Raw genomic sequence first — 21,017 nt, 5'->3', positions numbered from 1 at the left:
TGTTTATGATTGTCTACAAGATGTAGGGTGTAATCGATCAATCATAGCAATCAATATAGTAGGAATTAATTACTATAATTACTATAATTAGGAAATAATTACTATAGTGAGAAATTTCTAGTAGGATCCCTCGTCAGTGAAATCATTTTGGAATGAATCGGAGCAACAATTTTTAGATCTCTATATTTTTCTACTTAACCACGAGTTATAAATCTTGTAAAAGAATAAATTTTTCGATGAAATTGTTTACTGTAATACAAATGAAAAAATTTAGAATTGAAAAAGACGTTTGTTGTACAGTTCAATGCAATTTTTCTCAAATGTTAATTGTACGAGCACAGATTTAAAATAAAATCTGGTTCGGTATATATGTATATAAATATAGATGTTAAAGAGCCGAAAGTGTAAGTAAATACTGTAGATTTTGGAGAGCATGAAAGTACACGAAATCTGCATAATTTGAGAGAGCAATTTACAGAATTCGCAGTATTCACTAACGATCACATAGTTTCGTGTTTGGAAACAACTACATTACTCTACATATTTGTCTAAATTGCGCTGCTTTCTCTATGTACACTTGAAAAGCATGAAGTTGTCGATTTATTTCAGATTTCATGTCTTTTTAAATGTCAAAGGGGTATGAACAATGTTAGCTGAAAATTATATTATAAAATGATAATATAATTGAACTGAAAATTATATCGCGACGGTACGTTAATACTTTAATTTCATTCTAAAAAAATTAAATCTTTTTTAAAATATTCATACACATTTTTATCTCGAACGATGATATTTATTACATTATCATTAGACTATGACGAATGATTATGCAATTTCATGCTTTTTCGAACACGACAACAAAATGAAACCTATGCAGAAATTTGTAATATTTATTAAATATCATATCAACTATCATACTTTAGATATTTTATATATTTTTGTGAATTTTGTGCATTGTGTATATTCTTACACCTTTGAACTTTCCATAAATGCATAAACATCCCCGGTTTAATCATTGTACGGTACAGTCTATATAACGTATGGAGAGCGCGCGAGAAAATTTTTTTATATGGAAGAAGTTTTAAAATCCAATAGATTATCGGTCAGTAACTAAAATTTTACCAAAATTGTCTCTTTTCGAGGTAAACATATACTTTCCCAACCCCTTGAAAATTTAAAGAATCGTATTAAAATATTCTTGTCTTAATAATTATATATTTGTTTTCCATAAAATTTCTTCAACTTATCGAATAATTTCAAAAAACTTGCATCTTCGAATCCAGCAAGTTTTCTTAATCGTATCGTATTAGAACCCTTCCATCTAATGACACAGTGAGATTTATCAATCTAAAGATTTATTAATCTTGTCGCATGCAATGACACAACCAATTAAAAATACAATTTTAGTAACAGTGGAATTGATTATCGAACTTTAAAATCGTTTTCACGTTTTTCCCTATGGACCTTAGTGAAACATTCTGCTGCTTTATTTCTCTTGCGTTTTATCTAATCTTCAAGAATAGTGTCATAATTAATGTGTGCGTGCACCGAGGGTAAAGTTTATTTCCGGATGTGGAATCTTGAAAGAATAAGCGTAGCTTGAGATATAGCGTGGGTTGGATGGTCCTAAAATGGCCAGGAAGGAAGCTTGGTTATATATAAGATAATGGTTGCGTTCAAGGTCTTAGGAGGGCGAGGGCTTGCTCAGCGACACCCATGGGACAAATATATTATTACTAAAGGGTAGGAAATTTAGGAGCCGCGGAACCTCGATGAAGTGCAAGAGACCAAAGTGAACAGAAAGATACGTGAGAGGGATGGACGCAGACAACTGGTAAACGGACTTGGTATCAGACAGAGAGGAATACAATCGAGGGGTTTGCGTTACCGGAGCATAGTAGCCACATTCCTCCTTAGAGACTAGGAGTTCGCGGTTTGCCGTTAATGCGTTCGTTCTCAGGAAATCGATATAAACGTTAAAACAACTGCGCAGGGCTATGCCACTCTTTATGACATGCAGTACTGCAAGCCGTTCTCCTTTCTTAAATCTGTAATCTCAACTTTTAACACTAGGTTTACGGGATCCGTCAATTTGACGGGTTTCGAACTTCAAAAAGAAATACCCCAAAAACCATTAATTTTAACCATTTCGCATCGTAAATTAATCATTTCATTCAAAGAATGTATACACACAATTATTTTTTCCTAGGCTTTCTAATTTTTATGAAATCTGTATGTAGTATACCTATCTCTATGAAACCTGCCAAATTGACGGGCTAGCTGATTTCACAAACAATCTATTTTTCAAAGACAGTGTGCAAAAGTTTCAGTTATTGTAGACATTTCTCACCATTGTCTCCGCTTATTGTAAGTATTGAGGTGGATAGATCGTAATAGGCGCTGAAGAAACACTTGAGTATATTTAACAATATATATTTATTATCATATACTCTATATGTACACTTTGCGTAGAACTCGCGATTACTATTACCGGTTTGCGATTCACGATTACAAGTTCGACTTCTGGTCGATACGTTTTGATACGCGATGCAAGTTCGAATGATGATTGCTTAAGATGTCGAGGAACTCTGATCAATTATTACTGCGAACTACCAACTATTTACTCGGACTGATGTCTAACGTAACTTCCCGTCAAGATGATGGTGCGGAGGAAAACTATGATGGGGTCTGTCTACGGATGCGAGATCATCGGATTCGTTGAGGAAAGCCTTGGTTCGGAAAACGAGGGAAATGGACGTCGCTGTTAATTGGCTAATTTTGTGTTGGTGTTGGAAAAGGATACTAACCGCCCTTGATAGAAAATTTCTAGCGGGAAGCATCGTACGTGAGAAAAGCAGATTTCTCGTATCTTCCCGTAGTAGGTGATAGATTTAGGGACTGTTAAGAGAAAGACTATTTGTCCCTTTGGAGAACCTTAACTAAATAAATCCTAAGATTTATAGCGAGTCCTTAGGCTAGCTGAAGATATTCTGTGAGGATGTATCCACATCTGGCAATCATCTTATCCGAAAAATAGGGTCTTTGTGTAGCGAGCCACAGGACAGAAACCGTTGGAAAGTTTACTGTCGAGTGCCGCTACAGTATTTACAATAGGGTAATTGAATTTGGGTACAATATTTTCTTATTTTGATTAGTCTCCCTTTTCTAGCAATCATGAGTAAATCCAGGAGATATAATAAGATATTGAACAAAATTGTCAACATCAATGAAGATTGTTCTGAGGGTGAAGATCAGTATGAATTAGGCCAAAGCGAAGCTGACAGTGAAAGTTCTGAATACATTGAAAGTGGAAAGATAAAAGGATTTTTGGATAGTGAAGAGGAAAACTTCTTGAAAGTGTGTCGTAACAAGAAAAGAATGCGTATTCTATCTAGTTCTGACTCCGAGGATGAAAGAACGAGAATTCCAAGCACATCCCAAAATGTAATGGGTGAAATTGAAATTGCAATTGACGGGACACAGTGGATAAAACTGAAAGCAGGCGGATCTAGGGGTAGAACGTCCGTTCGTATGACATTCAAGGATATCGCAGGGCCTACTGGCTATGATAAGAGAAACATTATGTCGGGTTGTGTAACTAGTGCTTTCGAATTGATAATTGATAGACACATAATGGAGCATATAAAAGATTGCACTGAAACCGAGGCGCATCGAGTTTTGAAAAAAGACTGGTCAATCATAGTTGCTGAGTTACGTAGTTTTTTTAGGAATTCTATATGTTCGGGATGCATATGAAGCGAGATCATTGAAAGCTTCTGATTCTAGCTGATATCCGAAATATGGAACAAATTTATAAGTAATAGTCAGGCTTGTTACAAGCCATATGAAAATATCTCAATAGATGAACAATTATTTCCAACGAAAGCCCGATGCAGATTTACGCAATATATGCCGAATAAGCCTCATAAATTTGGCATTATGTTTTGGTTAGCAGTTAACGTCCAAACAAAATATATTTTGAATGGTTTCCCTTATATGGGGAAAGATGAAACTCGAAAACGAAAAAAAGGACAAGACAACTTTGTTTTCCTCACATTTATATAAATTATAAAACTGCACGCTTACTGTGTATAAAAGTAAACCTAACGTAAAAGTCCTCCTTCTAAGCACCAAACATACCCAGAAACCATTGCTTTTGTTTCCTATGGCCCCTTCACGTTTTTTTTCAATATTTTAGATTTGGCAGCGATAAACGCGTGGATGTTATGTAAAGAGTGCACCAGATCGAAAATATCCAGAAAGGAGTTCATATTTTGTTTAGCCGAGGAATTAGCTGGAGAAAACAAGGAGAACATTTGCCAAAGATCTAACGTTTCATTTCTGCCACCTTCAACGTCAGAAGTGCGAAAAAGTTGCCAAGTGGGCTACTGCAAAAAAATACAAGCAATAATTGTTGTATATATTGCAAAAAGATCGTATGCGGAAAATGCACAAACAAAATTCGGTATATTTGTAAAAAAATGTGTTCAATAAATATGATTACCCTATACCGTTAATGTTATTGTTATTATTCCCGTGATAATAAAAAAAAGACATTTTACTTATTAATAATTTATTTAAACGCCAAGCCTAATATTGTTCAATTCAAACTTAATTTGAATAAATCTATTTTTTAAAGAAAATGCGTATTTTCGTTTACCCGTCAATTTGACGGGTGCTCGTAGAGATAGTAGTAGTAGCTCGTAGAGTAAACCTAGTGTTAAGTTCGAGCATATTTTCACGCGTATTTTAATTCTATCATGTTCTACACGTCAGCTTTGACCGAACAGTGTTTCTCTATCGTTAGAAAACTTAAGCTTGAGCAACATATGAAAGAGTCGTTATTGATATATGTGATTTTTCGCTATTCAGTTCGCTGTTCTATTTCTCGCTGTTAAATTTTACGCTAAACATTTTTTTAAGTCGTCGTAAGCCTCTTGTTCGATTAAAACAAAGTTGAGATTGAGCCCTATAGGTATAACATATATATATATATATATATATTACTATATATATATTACTATATATATATATGTAATTATACATGCTACAATTCGACGATCGCAGCAGGATTAAACAGTTGAAATATAAATAAATTTTTACAAATGTCTGAATTTTATTAATCGAATGCATGATTAGTATGGAACTTTTCAAAAATGTCAAATAAAAACGATTAGAGGCATATATCTCCACATATTGCAATCAAAAGGAACCGTTTTAAAACCATTCACGAATTGCCTGTCGAGCACACACTTCCACTGGGGATAGTAGAATGAAGAAATGCTTGAAACGATAAAAACGCTTTCGGTGCGCCGTTCGAATAGGTGTACGCGTAGCGCGAAAATCGCTCGTTTTTTCCCTTGAATAGTTCTACGACTTTATAGATAGAGGATGATATATTGACTCAGTTGAAACTGTTTCGTGTATTACTGATCTAAGCCGGATCGAGATCAAATACACTGTATTATACCACATTACATTATACAGTGTGAAATGTTAGATCTTCATTGGCTCGATTTCACACGATCGAGAGTATTCGAATGTAGGTTTTCTTATTTCTTTTTGGTACGTGTTAAATTACGATGGTTCGTGAAAATATTGGGACTTGTCTGTACGATATGCGTTATATAAAATATTTTATAATTTGATTATTACCACGCACGTGTTATTTTATTGGTACAATTTGAAAGTAATTTCGAAGCAATTGGAAAATGTATATAGAAATTATAAGATATTTATTGGGGACATATATTTAGTAAAAAATTAGTATACATCATAAATCATTGCCATCTTAAGTATATTATAAGTGTTAAATATGAATATTGAATATTGAGGTTTCTTAGTATAATGGATAATTGATTGTTTAAATATTTTTATGATTTCTGCAACATATATACTTGTATTAAATATATTTTGCAATTTCTCTATATTTTTACATTGATTCCAAACTTTGCCAATATAATCATGAAAGTTGAAACTTGTAACAGTGTTAGTGAAATTTCAAAAAATACACATATCACATATAATATATTTGAAGTGTTCAAATACTTTCATGAGCTTGTGCATATGTATATATCATAAATCTACAGTTTTCAAGATTGAATTAATTGGAATGATCAAAGAGTTGAGCCTAGAATAAATTTTGTATTATAGCTTAATTTTATCTAAAAAATAACGGAATTTATATTTTTCATGTTCTTTGAGTTTTCTATGGATAAAGTGTGAAGTCATCTTATAATACAGGTGAGTTAAAACTTTTTTACATCGCGTTGCGCTGTATGCCTGCTCTGAATCTCCGGCTTAACAATTGCTCTGTTTGCCTGCTTCATATCGAACATAAAACACGTTATGTTCATATTTTTCTATGGCGGAGAATGTTTCATTCTTATCATATGTGTCATATCAAAATTAATATTGAAATATAAATATTCGTACGCATAAATCTTTAAGAAATATATTTCTATATATAATGAATCAAAATATAACTTTTGAATTATGAAATTTACAATGTACGTCAAGTAATTTATTTCCTTTCGCAATAATGGGTTTAGATATAATGGAAGTTGTAGAAAGTCATCAAGGAACTCCATTGAAAAATAAATAAAAGTTTATATATAAGTGCTCCGCAATTCACTGTTGTAATATATTGGAAGTATTGATCTCATGGTATACGGCGTCTCGCTTATTCCCTAGGGTCACATTTCGAAATGCGTTTCATCAGCTTCGCCATTTTATGATTTACTGCCTCGTTCTCTCGAAAACTACTTGTACCAGAATAAAAGAAAATACGCGTGTTAACAGATAATAGTTACGTGATACAATATTTCTCGCTTCATCCTTATTTTTATAGTATTTCTTAGTTATCGCAGGTTGAATATTTTAAAATCTATATTCGGAGAAACATTAGTCGTTCCATAGACGTCAATTCTATGCTTTATACTGCGAGATGAAAGAAATTATATTTTATTATATATAAGAAATTATAAAACAATTCAAAATTACTACTTTAACGAGAATTCAACTTCTGAATTACGAAATCTAGCAATAATTTACCGGCAGAATGTGTTTAATGAAATGTTAGAAAATTTTATTAAATTGTAAATTCGCGCCATTAAAAGTAAGTTAAAGCGGAAAAACGCGGTGGCGTTTAAATATTTAATCGCGTTAATAATGATATGAATAATTAAGTAATTGTGTGTCGACGAACAACGTACAAAGATAGACAAGAGAAACTAGAAATGTTGATTCAACTTGACGACGGCTATAAAAGCTTGATTAATTAGCCATGCCGTGACGACAGACCTTTCGTGACGTGACCCAATCCACGGCTTGCGAACGAATACCAACATTCCACCCTCGCTCGTACCATTTTAATGACTCTTCTCAAACCGAACAAAAATGAAGGTATAGAACTGACTGAAAAATTCTGAACGTTATTGATCGCGGAAATTACGTGTTCGAAAGAAACTGGAGCATTACCCGTGTGTTTTTCGAACGCGAAAAATTGTTCATGCAAAGAAGATATCGCCAATTATTATTAGCGAAGTGATCGCTTCTAAGTAAAAATACGTATTTCTGTGTAAATATTTTCGTGTAACAAAAGTTTTGAATCTTTTATTTTCATGATTATTCGTGTAACAATCTTCTATTTGTGAAATTTATCTTTCTATAAATCTCATAATTTTGTAAGGGGCATTATTTTTTGTAACAAAGAAAAGATCTATCAAACAACTCTGATGTATATCTTTGAATGCAAAACACAGCGAGGTTCTAGTAGATTACATTAAAAAGTAGAATTTTATAGGGGTTGTTTATCGTTGCGTGTACGAAACACTTATACTTATATGTTTTTTATTTTATTATGTACATGCTACGTAGGCGCTCTCTGATTGATTATTTCGTTATTCATTCGATAATAATAAGTAACCATTACCGCGAAAGTGTTTTTTAATGACAATGCAGTATAAGATTGTAAGATTCCGAGAATATATGATTAAATATTTTTCATAAATGCCATAGTGCAACATGCCGAAAGGAAATTATAATAAAATGCAATGTTCGAGAATAAGCTATTTCTTAACTATTTATGTTATTAATTTACTTAATCATTCCCCACATATTTAAAGAACTTTTTAAAATATAAGCCTCATTTTCTACTTTCACGTTAATTAAGAAAATCACCTATACTAAAACTTTATTTTTAGTATTTAGGTAATAATCAATAAATGTAGATATTCTTATTTATATCTGTAATTAGTTATTACATGTATTACTGTGTTTTTGTTAAATGTTTACGTCGTATACATCGTATAGTAAGTATTTATATATACAATTAGGGGATGAAATTTATTTTTCTAATTTGATACGCTTCCATTTGTGCCATTTACTCCGTTATGAAAACGAATCAAGTAAGTATCATACACATACACATAGTCGTATAGGTATATAGCGTACTCGGTGCCTTATGTAAATGCCGACGCATATGTACAGAGAGGCACCATGTCCGTAGGGACGAACAAGCAAATTGAGATTCACGCGTCTGCCGACTTTGCGAGTGGAACTCAATCGATGTTTCTCCTCGTAAACGTTCATTTGAGTTCCCAAACACATTCCACGCAACTAAAAGGCGACAAATTAAAGATCTCTGCTTGGCATAATCCATTAGAAAGTGTATTTATTAGGCGTTGTCATAAAATTTATCTCATTGTATGTATTATAAAACAGGCAAACAGATGGAAAAGCTGAAAAGAAATCTCTAGCGGAAAATATGTACCTATTCGCTATTAATTTTTTATTAAATGTTAAACGATATTTTATACATATAAAATTTAATAAAAAATGTAAAATAGAATTGAGAATCCATAATTCGTTAAGCTTATTAATTATATGAGCAAATGAAATTAATTATTTGAAACAATGAATCTATAAAATTTTGAATAATCAATAAAGGAATATATATAAAAGAATATTCAATTATAATTTTAAAATATTTGTAATTGAAATTTTACACATGGCTGCGTTATGCGATTAACGAAAATTTCTACTTTTCAGGTAATGAATTGTTCGATATGTCCATCAGAAAATTCGTCCACACTGTAACGAGTTTCAAGTGTATTCATTCGGTTTAATGATTTATTTTATCCTTTATTCAATCGACGGAACATTGCTGGACCAAATCGTACAATGTTATATTCGCGTTTATGAATTTACAAAGAGGAGAGAAAATTTCATTGAGGATACTAGAGAAGCATGTAATTCATTGGAAACTAGTTTATATATCTCCGTATCGATGTTAATTAATATACGATAAATACTTGATTAAATTCCATTTGTTAAAAGGTATACACACAAACGTGTGTAAAGTAATATCAAACGAAGAAAGTTTTATCCCTGACTGTACATTAGTATACATATAATTAATGTTTTATTTAGAAAAACAGAGTATTTCATATTCATCGATCTACTACAAACGTGCTCCATAATCCACTTTCATCAACGCAATTCTCGTTAGTGTGCTATTTAACCGCGCGAAGAAATTAATCGTACGAGTAGTCACGCCCTTCGTCTGTAAGTAACAGAGAATTTAGTTAGGTCGTTAGACGTCGCATAGAAGTAAGCGGTTATTTGGCGGACGCTGACGGCGAGCCCTTCCGAAAACTTTATAACTTTATCACAGATATTCCGGAGGATCTCGAAAGAATTCTCTGATACGAAAGTTTGAATGAGTCCTCATGCTTCTGGGTGGCCACTTTGTGATTCGACTTTCTCTTCTTTCCTTTCTTTCCGCAAAGGCAACGGAATGTTCCCCAATCTCCTTTTCCCTTGTCTTCGTTTCTCTTTCCTGTTTGTTCGTTCACACCTTTCGGTTTTTACGCCAAATCCATTTGTACCATTCTCTTGTCACTTGTATAAAAGTCAAAAATTGTTGGGTAACTGTGAACGAAAAGTGAAAGAGGATCGTTTGCGTGGATCTTGATACTCCCTCGTGCCGTAGTCGAAAATTACTCGGGCGTCAGTCCCTCGCTGGTAGTTGGATTGCGACTGTAAATTGAGCGAAACAAAGTTACGTGCGAACAGTCTGGGACTGTTTGTTACCAATTAACTGGTGCGAAGGGAAACTCGTCCAACGTGCAAATGGATGGAACGGTGCAGGGATACAAGCTTATCATTAGGTTACTTTTCATTCAAATTTTTCTGCATTATATTTTAGCCGCTTATTTACCCAACTTTTGTATTTTTTAATAGTTTTTGAAATGGGCTGATACGTTAGTATTTTTTTTTTTTAAATAAATTACTACAACTTGTATTGATATGTACATATTAAAGATATAACTATATTCAATAGGACAGAATGAATGAAATTTAACATGAATATATTAAATTGTACTAAATTATAGTATTTATTTAAAACATTTGTTTTTAAATTTAAACTTATTGCAGGTAAATCAGCATTCGTACGATGTTAAATAAATTTGGTGTTTGTATAGAAACAAATTAAAAATTTGCACTGTGTATTTAAGAGTGTAAGTTATGAGAATATTCTGATATCGATGGTCCTCGTATCTTTGATTATGATAATAACTTAGTAAATTAAAATACATTAAGATACGTATTATATGCGTGAAACGAGGCATTCTTTAAACTTTTATCTCCTTTTTATGTTTGGCGTCATCCTATTGTCACTTGCATTGCAATTTCTCTGACAACGTACATTTTCTGGGTAGGATGTTTTTATTATTTTCGAAATGTTTCTTTATGTGTAATAAAGTATTGTTAAAATGGAAGTATAAATAGAAAAATGTTTCGAACGAAAGTTGTAGAGTGCTAAATATGAAAATAAAAGTTTTCGTTTCTTATTGAAATGATTGAATTTAGGATCCACGTTGTTACATTTTTAACTTCTTCATAGATCGTATAAGATCTTAGATTTCTCTCTTCGTTCTTTTTTTTTTTTTTGTAACATTCTATAGGAAGTTGAAATATATAATACAAGATATATATTGTAAAAATTTCAAAATACGCTCGCATGAATGAGAAGTTTATCTAGCTGCGGATAATCCCACCCTTATTCCAAAGAATTTCATATTAGCCATGCTTTTTACGGCTGCATCAACGAAATATGAGGCACAAGCTAGGAGAAGTGCGGTGCAAAAGATATCCATTAAGAAATTAATATTTCCATAAATTTTTCAAATACATCGGGCTGCATTTTTCTGCGTCAATGATAAAAAGGGTAGAGATATCTCCTTGGCCCAGTGAGGAAACTGAGCCGCGAAGACGGCGAGCTGTCGTTCCACCCAAGAATATTACGGTATTATTGAGAATAATAAATCCCCCGAGGATGAGCCGGAATTAATTGCAGGGGCGATTGCAAGCAATTTACGACACTGATTGCAGCTGAGATGAGAACCATCTTGGGAGAACCTTTCGGACGACTGAAGAAAAGGAACCGTCTCTTCCTCTCTCCTTATTTCTTTCCCTTCTTTCTTTCTATTTCATTCGGTTGCGCCGGTCTCTTCTCTCCCTTTTCCTTTTTTCTTTCCGCTCTTTCCTTCTCCTTTCGAGCACGGATTTGAATCTACGTTTTACGGCGCAATTAATTCCCTAAGGAGAGTTGCATTTCTTGCTCCGTCAAGGCACGGAAAGGGATTTGCAAACGGGAAGATTCGCGAACTTCCCATAGGGAGTCGGATGTTGGATAAAGATAGAAGATAGTGAAGAAAGAAATAGCGACGAGGAGTCGAGGAACGAAGGGAGAGGCCGGTAAGTCGATGGCAAATCGCCTGTACAAGCCAAAGGATATATGAGGACTGCACTGGTATTATCCACAACCACGAACCATTTCTAGCTTATCCCCGTTTCTTCCCTCAACTTCGTCACTTAGTGCATCGTCTCGTTTCTAAGAAATTAAATTTACTTCGGTTTACGATTTTATCTGTAGGATCTAAGTCTATCAGTCTTGTAAAAATAACAGAATACTGGAGAACTTTATATTTACATATGTGAGGAACGTATCTTCTTTGGATATTGTAGGAATATATGCAAATAAAGGGAAACGTTTTATTTTAAAGGAATTATCGAGTCTTGAGTCTTTTCATTCTTTTACTTTTTGATCAGTCTGATTTAGGTCGACGATGATAAGCGATTTGCACACAAGGAATATTTAGATTGAAAATATACCTGTATTTTCAATTTGTGTCTTCTTATAATCGTATCGATAAACCAATCCATTTGATGATTACATTAATACAAACCAAATTTAATTGGCTGTAGACAATAAACAAACTAATTAGTAACTGTCGATATCAAGCTTTAGGTACTAACGTCTCTACAACATAATATGATAATAATATAATAATAACAAAGTATAAATATGTATAGTATGAAATATAATAATATAGTATATAAACAATAACATAGTATATAAACTGATGATAAACACATTATTACTTATACGAAATAAATTGAACACTAGAAAACTGATTGTCGTAACTTTTAACAATCTTATACATTATTTTAGTGGAATTTAAAAAATTTAGAACGCTTGCATATTCTATCTCGACATCACTTAGACATTACCTATTTAAATGAAGTGAAACATTATAAAATTTAAACAATATAAAGTCGATTATTCTACTTTGAAAATTTTATACATTTCTTTATTTTAATTCTACAAATTTATAACACTGTTTGCATGTTTCATATTCATTTGACGGTTACTATTTCCTTGCCTATCCATGTGCAAATATTTTGTTTATGTAAGATAGAACAAGCAGATGGAAACCATTGGCGGCAACATGCTTAAATTATTGAATCACATTTACTGGAAAGTATCTCTCTAGTGTTGGCTTCGCCAGCGAAAACATCATTCACAAGGGAGTCGCGGGCGACGATGCCAGTGCAATTTGAATTTCAGGAGATTTTTATATCCGTGAGAATTCGAAGGCACGCCAGAGACCTATATCGCGTAGCACGGATCATTCCCGCCTCTCTGCCAGCCTTTTGCCAACCTTAGTTTTACAGAATACACGTTTGAACCGAACAAACGTCGGCGTACCTGGAAGACACGTCTGCAAAGGAGCTTCTTATTCGCTTGACGCAAACCCCCATCGTTGGTACCGCTTCTGCTGTCCGCTAGGGAAATTCGATATGAAGTCTACCTATGTATATTTGAGAATCTTCCTTCGATGCTGCTAGCTAAAGTAAGCCGAGCTTTCTTAACCTTTTCATGAATCCCCTTCGTTTGTTAAGAATCTCCTTGACATAGCTCTGGTGTAATTGTATATGTTTAAATTTGATCTTACATTTGATTAGATTCATTATGATACAGTAGCTACGATTATCATATACATGGTTGTGCATGTTCGTTCATTTAAGATGTGAAGAATTATACGAATAAAATGTGTTAGATTCGAAAATGCAATAGATAGATGAAAATGTGCATAGAAATATTGTATATCAGATGCACGATAAGTATACATGAAATATACTTAGTATAATAATCCTATATTATTATGGTTATAGCAGCACATTTATGTTATATAGACATTATGAATGCTATTTAAATTATTATCAATTGTGAACATTATCTGCTGTATTAGCAGCGGTTAATTGATAAACTTCATGAGGAACGATTACTTTATAATACGACATCATATGATACAATGGACTACTTTTTCTGAGTTATTTAAGAATGCTAGTTTAAAGAAAGATAATAATTTATAACGTTTATTGGCTTCTCAATAATTGATCATACTATTTAAAATTTTATCAACCACGTAATATAGATTTAAAATTGGAATTTCTCTTCGAAAGAAAGGAAATTTGTTATAAATGCAGTAAAAGTTCTTTACATAGTTCAGCAAATTTAAAAATTACAAAGAGTATTAAAGAAAAACCCTTTTGCCTAACAAGATACGTTAGATAACAGGAATTAATTTAAAGCTTATTGTAACTTTTTCGTATGTAATGAGAAATTTCTTATACAGAGGTGTAATTACTGAAGATAACATATTACAGTTACATTTCATGAACTATTTTTATATTTCTCATATATTTTAAAGAAATTATTTTTAGTTTAAATAGCATTATAATTAACTTACTATAAAAGATTTCTTACTAGAAATTTATAACTTTAATGAATAGTGAGATAACTTATTTTTCTTATCGTGCTCTTTTGGCGATTTCACCAGTAACCTTCTACGAATCTTGTTCACTGTGCAAAAACGTCATTTAATTAAAAATGTCACTCGACTTAATCAGACGGACTGACAATCTTTCGCTCAAGATCTTTACATGGTTCATAAAACCTTCTGATCTGTTCCTTTCTAGAATTATTTAATGAAATTAATTATCTATATCGTTGGATTTCTAGAAATAAATTTTGCATGATATCGTTCCGAACTTGAAAATTTGAAATAGGCCAATTAATTATGTAAACTATTTAGCAAAAAGATATTCTTTTTACAATTTAATCAAAAGTATTACACAGGCGAACTAAAGAAAATTCCTCGCGCAGAAATGGACCAAAAGAGTAGAATAAAACTTTTATATTCCAGGTTTAGCTTTCGAAAAAATAAATTTTAAACACTTCGCGTACATCTATTCTTTTATGGCTAAAATACATTTCGTTGAGCAACACTATAATTCTTATTTCTTTTTGCTATATCTAGGTAACTTTTATGAACAATTGGATTCGAGGAAACATAATGAATATTTTATCACGAATATCCTATGTATAAAATTGTATTTCATATGTAATGTATCTTCAAAATCGGTTTTCTAAAAAAAATGAACGAATTTTATTTTATATTATGAGTTATTTTTATATAAGGAATCACCTCATCCACCTACTTGTGCAATATTTCGAGTCATTGTATGTTAACGATATCGACAAATAAATGGAATATTATAATAATATTAGCAAATTAGTCCTATATATAGTGTTAATTAACAAATAATAATCACTCATCTACAACCTCGTCCCCGAAAATTCATGTTAGATCTTTAAGAAAGTTTCTAATTAATTTTCTAGCTAGCAAACACATGTACACCAAGGCTATGCGTTAAGCCAAAATCTTAATTAGATGTACCTCGAAGGGGAAGTTGAGCCACAAATTTATCGAAGTCAGGCATATCTCTGACCCGAAACTTCTATCTTAGGATACATTCGCTCGCTCTTTCTCAACGGAGCACGCTCACGAGCATCGAACTTTCTCCTACTGTTGGTGCAGCCTGCTTGTTTACACGAATCCGATTTAATCGAATTCGCCTGATTCACCGATGCACCCCCAAAATTCTAAGTCGATCCTGACGCGATCGCGCTAGTCTACCACAGTGTTCTGTGTCTTTCGCCGCTGGCGTAGTTTGTTGAACAACGAAGATTGGCTAGATCGAGCAAATTCGTCCCGAATTTGCATGCTGTGGACTTAGGTCCGATAGGCAGGAGGTGGTACGATACGGAGAAGTGGGAGAATGGGCGCGTTTAACTAAACTATACCGGTAACGATGAAGTAGTTCGGACTCATACAGTCGGGGACAAAAATAAGTGGAGGGTTAATAGAAATAGGTATCAATAAAGTTTTATTAAATTTTAGACGCGGATTAAAAGGTGGGCTAGGCAGTGACTACAGTACCGGGCCTTGCTACTTTGGAAGAATACATCTTATTTTACGAGTATAGCGTGCGAGTACTTTTATAAAGATAAAAAAGAAAAACTGCATTTTAAAAATGTCTACTAAAAAGTTTATATGAAGGGGGTTAAAATAAAAAAAAAATCACGAATACAAAATGAAATTTATAACAAAATAAATTGTGACATTTATTTCAATAAATTGTTAAATTTCTTTCAGGAAATTATTACAATTATCTATGTACATTTATTTCATTGAATCCTCTCCTCATTAAGGCTCGTTGGTCTGGAGTTTCGAAAAATTTAATCCGTCCCTGAGTACAACTTGTTCGTACACATTGCACGACTTTACAAAAATGTAATTTCGATTATTTACTGAATAACTTATGTACTATAAGGATATATACTAAATACAACTTAAGTATATAGTGCTAATATTAATTCGATTAGGCTTCATTAATACCTATTTCCACTAGGTATCTATTCACTTATTTCTGCCCTCGACTGTAGTTCGCAAGAGGCAACGCTGTACTTTGCTAGAGAAGACAAGACTAAAGATAAAGAATATAACATAAACCGAGCATAACATAAACCGAGAGAATTATATCGAATACGTTTGATGAACAGACAGAGAGAGAGGGAGACAGAGAGAGAGAGAGAGAGAGAGAGACAGAGAGAGAGAGAGAGAGAGAGAGAGAGAGAGACAGAGAGGGAGAGAATCAAACGTGGTCTTGCACAGGTGATGAAGAGAGGAAGAACAAGAATTTGCGCTAGTAAAGGAGACTATAATAGAAACCTTCTGTTGCCTGTGTGATAAAACAGCGCACCCTCGTCGTTTTGCACGCACCAACTGCCTTTTCATCTGGAAAGCTTGAGTAAGTTGCATGTCATTAGCTGGTCATGTTCTGAGCTTGATTTTGTGTATAATGAATATACAACATGTGATTGAAACTATTACATAAGTATGGAGAAGGTGACTTCATATGTAAAAATGTATAAAATAATATTAAATAATAGTATATAAATGAATAATAATGTATAAAATGATGTTTGCATCTGAGATTTAGTTTTTGACAAAATCTTGGATTTTGATATATCTATGTAAGTACATTCATATGTATCTACAATTGTCAAGAAAGAATTGGACATGCATCTTTGTTGATAGAAACAAATTGGATAAAATTAAAGGTAACGAAGCTGCAGTGAGTTTAATCGTTTATTGTCAATATAATTGGAGAGTACACGAAAAGAACATGTTAAGTATATTTTTGCTAATGTTCTGATCTCGAACAATTTATTAGATTCGCAAACATAAGTTTCTGGAAAATAGGTGATTAATTTGTGAAATTTTTTAGATTAAGGAGTCACTTTTGAAATGTTTACTAGAGTACAAACATACACACGTAATGCCACACTCAAGTAAAAGGACAGTTTTGATAATAATAAAATTGATTATTGAATCTCAAAATTGTTTATCATGTTTTTTGTCTGTAGTCTTCAATTACATTTAATTCAGATTGAGTTTTAAAAGTTCAATCCGCAAGAGGAGCTGTCAAACCTTGTCCAATTATTTTATTGTTTGGAAAAATTATAATAATCTTCGAGTTGTATAATTTTCAAATTATAAGTAATTTAGCTAAAAAAAAGATTGAAATCATTTTAGAAATTAAAATACACAGCTGAAGAAATATATAATTCGTTAAAAATACAAATGTAATAATAGAGAAATTCTTTTAGTAATGGAAACATTGTGTCGAGCAAGATTATAAAAACAGATCTAATAGGTTTTTAAGTACGGTAGTGTTGTTATAGACGGACGTGTGCTTTTACGAGACAAACGATCCTTTGATATGCAAAATATTGATGATCCCCTTCGACTGATAATGTCACATTTGAAATTTCCATCAAGCACTTAAGAGTAACCTCATTACTAGAGTATCTGATATGCAAATCATTTGGTTTTTCGATAATTATTTGTTTATCGTTTCCCATTTCAATTTGTTTTTCAATGTTTATCCTTAATGTCATCGTCACATTCAAAAATGTTATTTTATTATTTTGTGAATAAAAAACAGAAAGAAAAACAAAAAAATATATTGAATAAAAAAGATATATATATATATATAAATGGAAGTTTCGCTATGCACCGTGCAACAACTAGAACAGAAAATACTAATAATTAGAAACTCAATAAATATGACTATAAATGGACAGAATGTGTTTAATATACAAAAATATATAAAATTCGTAAAGCAGAGTACTCTACTTTTTTGACGAGTAAAATAAATTTCTATTTAAATTCTGTTTCTTTACTTAAGCTAAGATATAAATTTCCATATAAATTTGCGTTCTACTTATGATATAACTAATTTCTTTTATTTAGGACATTTTATCAAAATGAAATGCAACAATTCGAGAGAATCCAGTGGGGCGACAGTTATTCTCAATGTCTATAACTATCAACCTAACTTGGTAGTACTTCCTAGACAGATCAATTTGTACGTCTCCTGGATCCCGGATCGGAGATGAGCACATAATTGGGTGGTCTAGATCGGCTATGGTATAGTATAGTAGGAGGCCAGTAGGGCGAGGTAGAAGAGGCATGGTTCATCGATATCTATGATGTTAACCGAGCCGTGCTTCCTCGCTGATAGGCTGCATAATTACCCGAGGCGTGCGTTCAGCTTAACAGTCGCATCATCATCTGATAAACACGTTATTACTGGACGATCCAACATGCATCGTTACGATGAAGCGCGAGCTATGGTTTCCTTGCAAATTAATGACTATCTATCAAAACGATACTTTCAGCCGTGTGGTTGTTGCTTCCAGGTATACCGGATAATTTATTTAAATTTAAGCGTTTCAGAGATAGAGACAAAGATAATAAGAGAGAGAGGGGGGGAGAGAGGGGGGAGGGAGAGAGGGAGAGAGGGGAGGAGGAGAGGGGGAGAGGGAGAGAGGGGGAGAGGGGGAGAGGGGGAGAGGGGGAGAGGGAGAGAGGGGGAGAGGGAGAGAGGGAGAGAGGGGGAGAGGGAGAGAGAGAGGGAGAGAGAGAGGGAGAGAGAGAGGGAAAGAGAGAGAGAGAGGAAGCAAAATAGCAACTTCATAATGTTAATTGTATTCTTGTTAATTTTATTGCTAAAAATTATATTTTATGATGTACATATAAGTAGGGTTAGGTGTCCGAGATAATTTATTTAAATTTAAGTGTTTTAGTGAGAGAACTAGAGTAACAGCTTCATAAAGTCATACAGTATCACCAGTTCCGCTGTTAAAAAATATACTTTATGATGTTATAAATAACTAAAAAAACTTTAAGTAGTCTAATATCTTACATTATAAACGTTATTGTACATATACTGGATTAAGTGTACGAGATGCAATTTATTTAAATTTAAGCATTATAGAGATACGCAGGGGATAGAACGGCAACTTCATAAATCATAAAGTTATTTAGTATTTCAGTCAGTTTTGTTCTCACAAAATATATTATATGACCTTATAAATAGCTGAGAAAATCCTAAGTAATCTAATGTCCTTATGTTATAAATCTTATTATACGTTTGTTGGATTTGTTTCATATGATTTTAGTATTCAAGAGGTATTACAAGCATGTACACATATAGATTATAATACGTATCGTAACGTGCGAAATTTGTATTCACGATGTTCGAAAATTTAAATCTACTAAACTATGAGACAAGATTACTCATCGCTGTATAATGAATTGGATAGAACCTTTGAGCAATAAAATATCACTTTCGGCCAACTAATTTATTATTATTACTGTTGTTTTCAAGTGTCAGTACGTTTCAAAATCTTGATTTGAGACTCCTAATACTTCTAGTTGCAGATCACAAATTTTTATCTTACGCTAAAAATTCAATTGCAATCTTTTTCCGCAAACATTTATGGAAATTTTATAGAAACGATGCACGGAATCAGCGATTTTTATGCGCCATTTCAATCTCCATTGTTGCAAAAATGAAGCAAAATTCAACACATTGATCAATAGTTCCGAAATACTTTGTATAAAATTTCAATATCAAAGGTTTAAGTTGGGCAATCATACAGAATTGTTATTTTATCGTTTAAATCAGCGAGTTACGCAAATTGATACAATAGCACGTGAAGATATATGTAAATAATACGCGAACGAATTAAATGGAAACAATATACAAAAAATTAAATACGTATATGCAATCGACAATTGTACGTTCCTCCATAATTCTGCTTTTATCTTAGTTTTTCTTGTGTGGCCTTTCGCTTATTCGCGACATCCTGTTTTAATTACTTTTTGTCACAAGAGGTTTTCAACCTATGCTCTTGCCTTAGTATGGTTCCACCGAGTCGTTGCTCGTTATTGTTTCACTTCTTCTTTTGTTGCTCTGCCTAATTGTTGCGTTTAATCAATAAGGCAATCAAGTGTAGTTATTTTCACTGCACATACCATGTTGTCAATTATTATTATATCAGAGAGAACTTCTTTTTAAAATAAAAATCACTGATTCTTTTCTACTCGACGTTGCAATATTGTACTTTAATAAGCTGCTAATTAACTAAACAATAAATGTATTCTTATAGCGAAACTGACTTTAAATTTTAGTGTATTATATCTTCTTCACAAAACTGCCCGAAAAAATGTGTTTTTGTTATTTCTAATTATCAGAAAGCAATTTCTCTTTTTTTCAAAGTTAAAAAATTTGATGCTGAAAGAGTTAATTAGAAATTTTTGATAATAGAAGAAGTTAAATAATATTATAACGAAGTCCCGTTAAATGAAATTTAGTACCATATCAAAAGAATGAAAATACTGTTGGAAAAGATATTTTTTATTTTAATCGACGTAATCTTTTCTTCATTTATATTATGGGGAAAATATAACGTATAACCAGTAAAGGTTGGTTTTCTTTTCGGCTCATCTCACTTGTTGAACTAGCTATAGAAACGTGACGATATCAAAGTATGGTGGATAACGCGATAACGAGTGGATAATCTCGTGCAGTGTGCTGGCTAAACAACGATTACATACTCGGCTTCTTGCCTTTCTCCTGCTTGAGACTTCTACACGATTTATTTCAAGTTTAATAACAACGAAGCAGTCAGTTTATTAATTTCAATTTCCTTTTCTAATCGATACTACTCAGTTCTATAAAGTAAAACGTAACTGGTTCATTGCCTAAAACATGGTCGACAGTGTATTAATTATTCTCTTAAACTGTAAAAAATGGTCACAGGTAGCTAGAACGAAAAAGTTTGAGAGATAGTTGAACCGATACGAAATCAATAGAGACCGCATAAAAAACCGATACAGAAAAAGTTATCGAATCGATACGTCTACCAATTTCAATTCTTTATAACTGTTACACGATATAACGATTTT

The 21,017-nt window shown here is 32.7% G+C and overlaps 1 protein-coding gene across 1 annotated transcript; it reads left to right on the top strand.

The window, feature by feature from the left end:
• Positions 1-2,155: 2,155 nt before the first annotated feature.
• On the top strand, positions 2,156-3,768 carry LOC139987264 (uncharacterized). Its single transcript, XM_074111722.1, has 2 exons — positions 2,156-2,367; positions 3,170-3,768. The coding sequence occupies exon 2, from the start codon at positions 3,175-3,177 to the stop codon at positions 3,754-3,756; it is 582 nt and encodes a 193-aa protein (XP_073967823.1). The 5' UTR covers positions 2,156-2,367; positions 3,170-3,174; the 3' UTR covers positions 3,757-3,768.
• The last annotated feature ends 17,249 nt before the right edge of the window (positions 3,769-21,017 follow it).

Source organism: Bombus fervidus, chromosome 5 (genome assembly GCF_041682495.2).
Source record: "Bombus fervidus isolate BK054 chromosome 5, iyBomFerv1, whole genome shotgun sequence".
In the NCBI taxonomy this organism is placed as follows: Eukaryota; Metazoa; Arthropoda; class Insecta; order Hymenoptera; family Apidae; genus Bombus; species Bombus fervidus.
The sequence above is the reverse complement of the archived record's forward strand: the minus strand, read 5'-3'. Positions and strand labels throughout refer to the sequence as shown.

Coding starts and splice junctions, on each gene's coding strand:
- LOC139987264 (XM_074111722.1), top strand. CDS start 3,175: ATGAGTAAATCCAGGAGATATAATAAGATATTGAACAAAATTGTCAAC.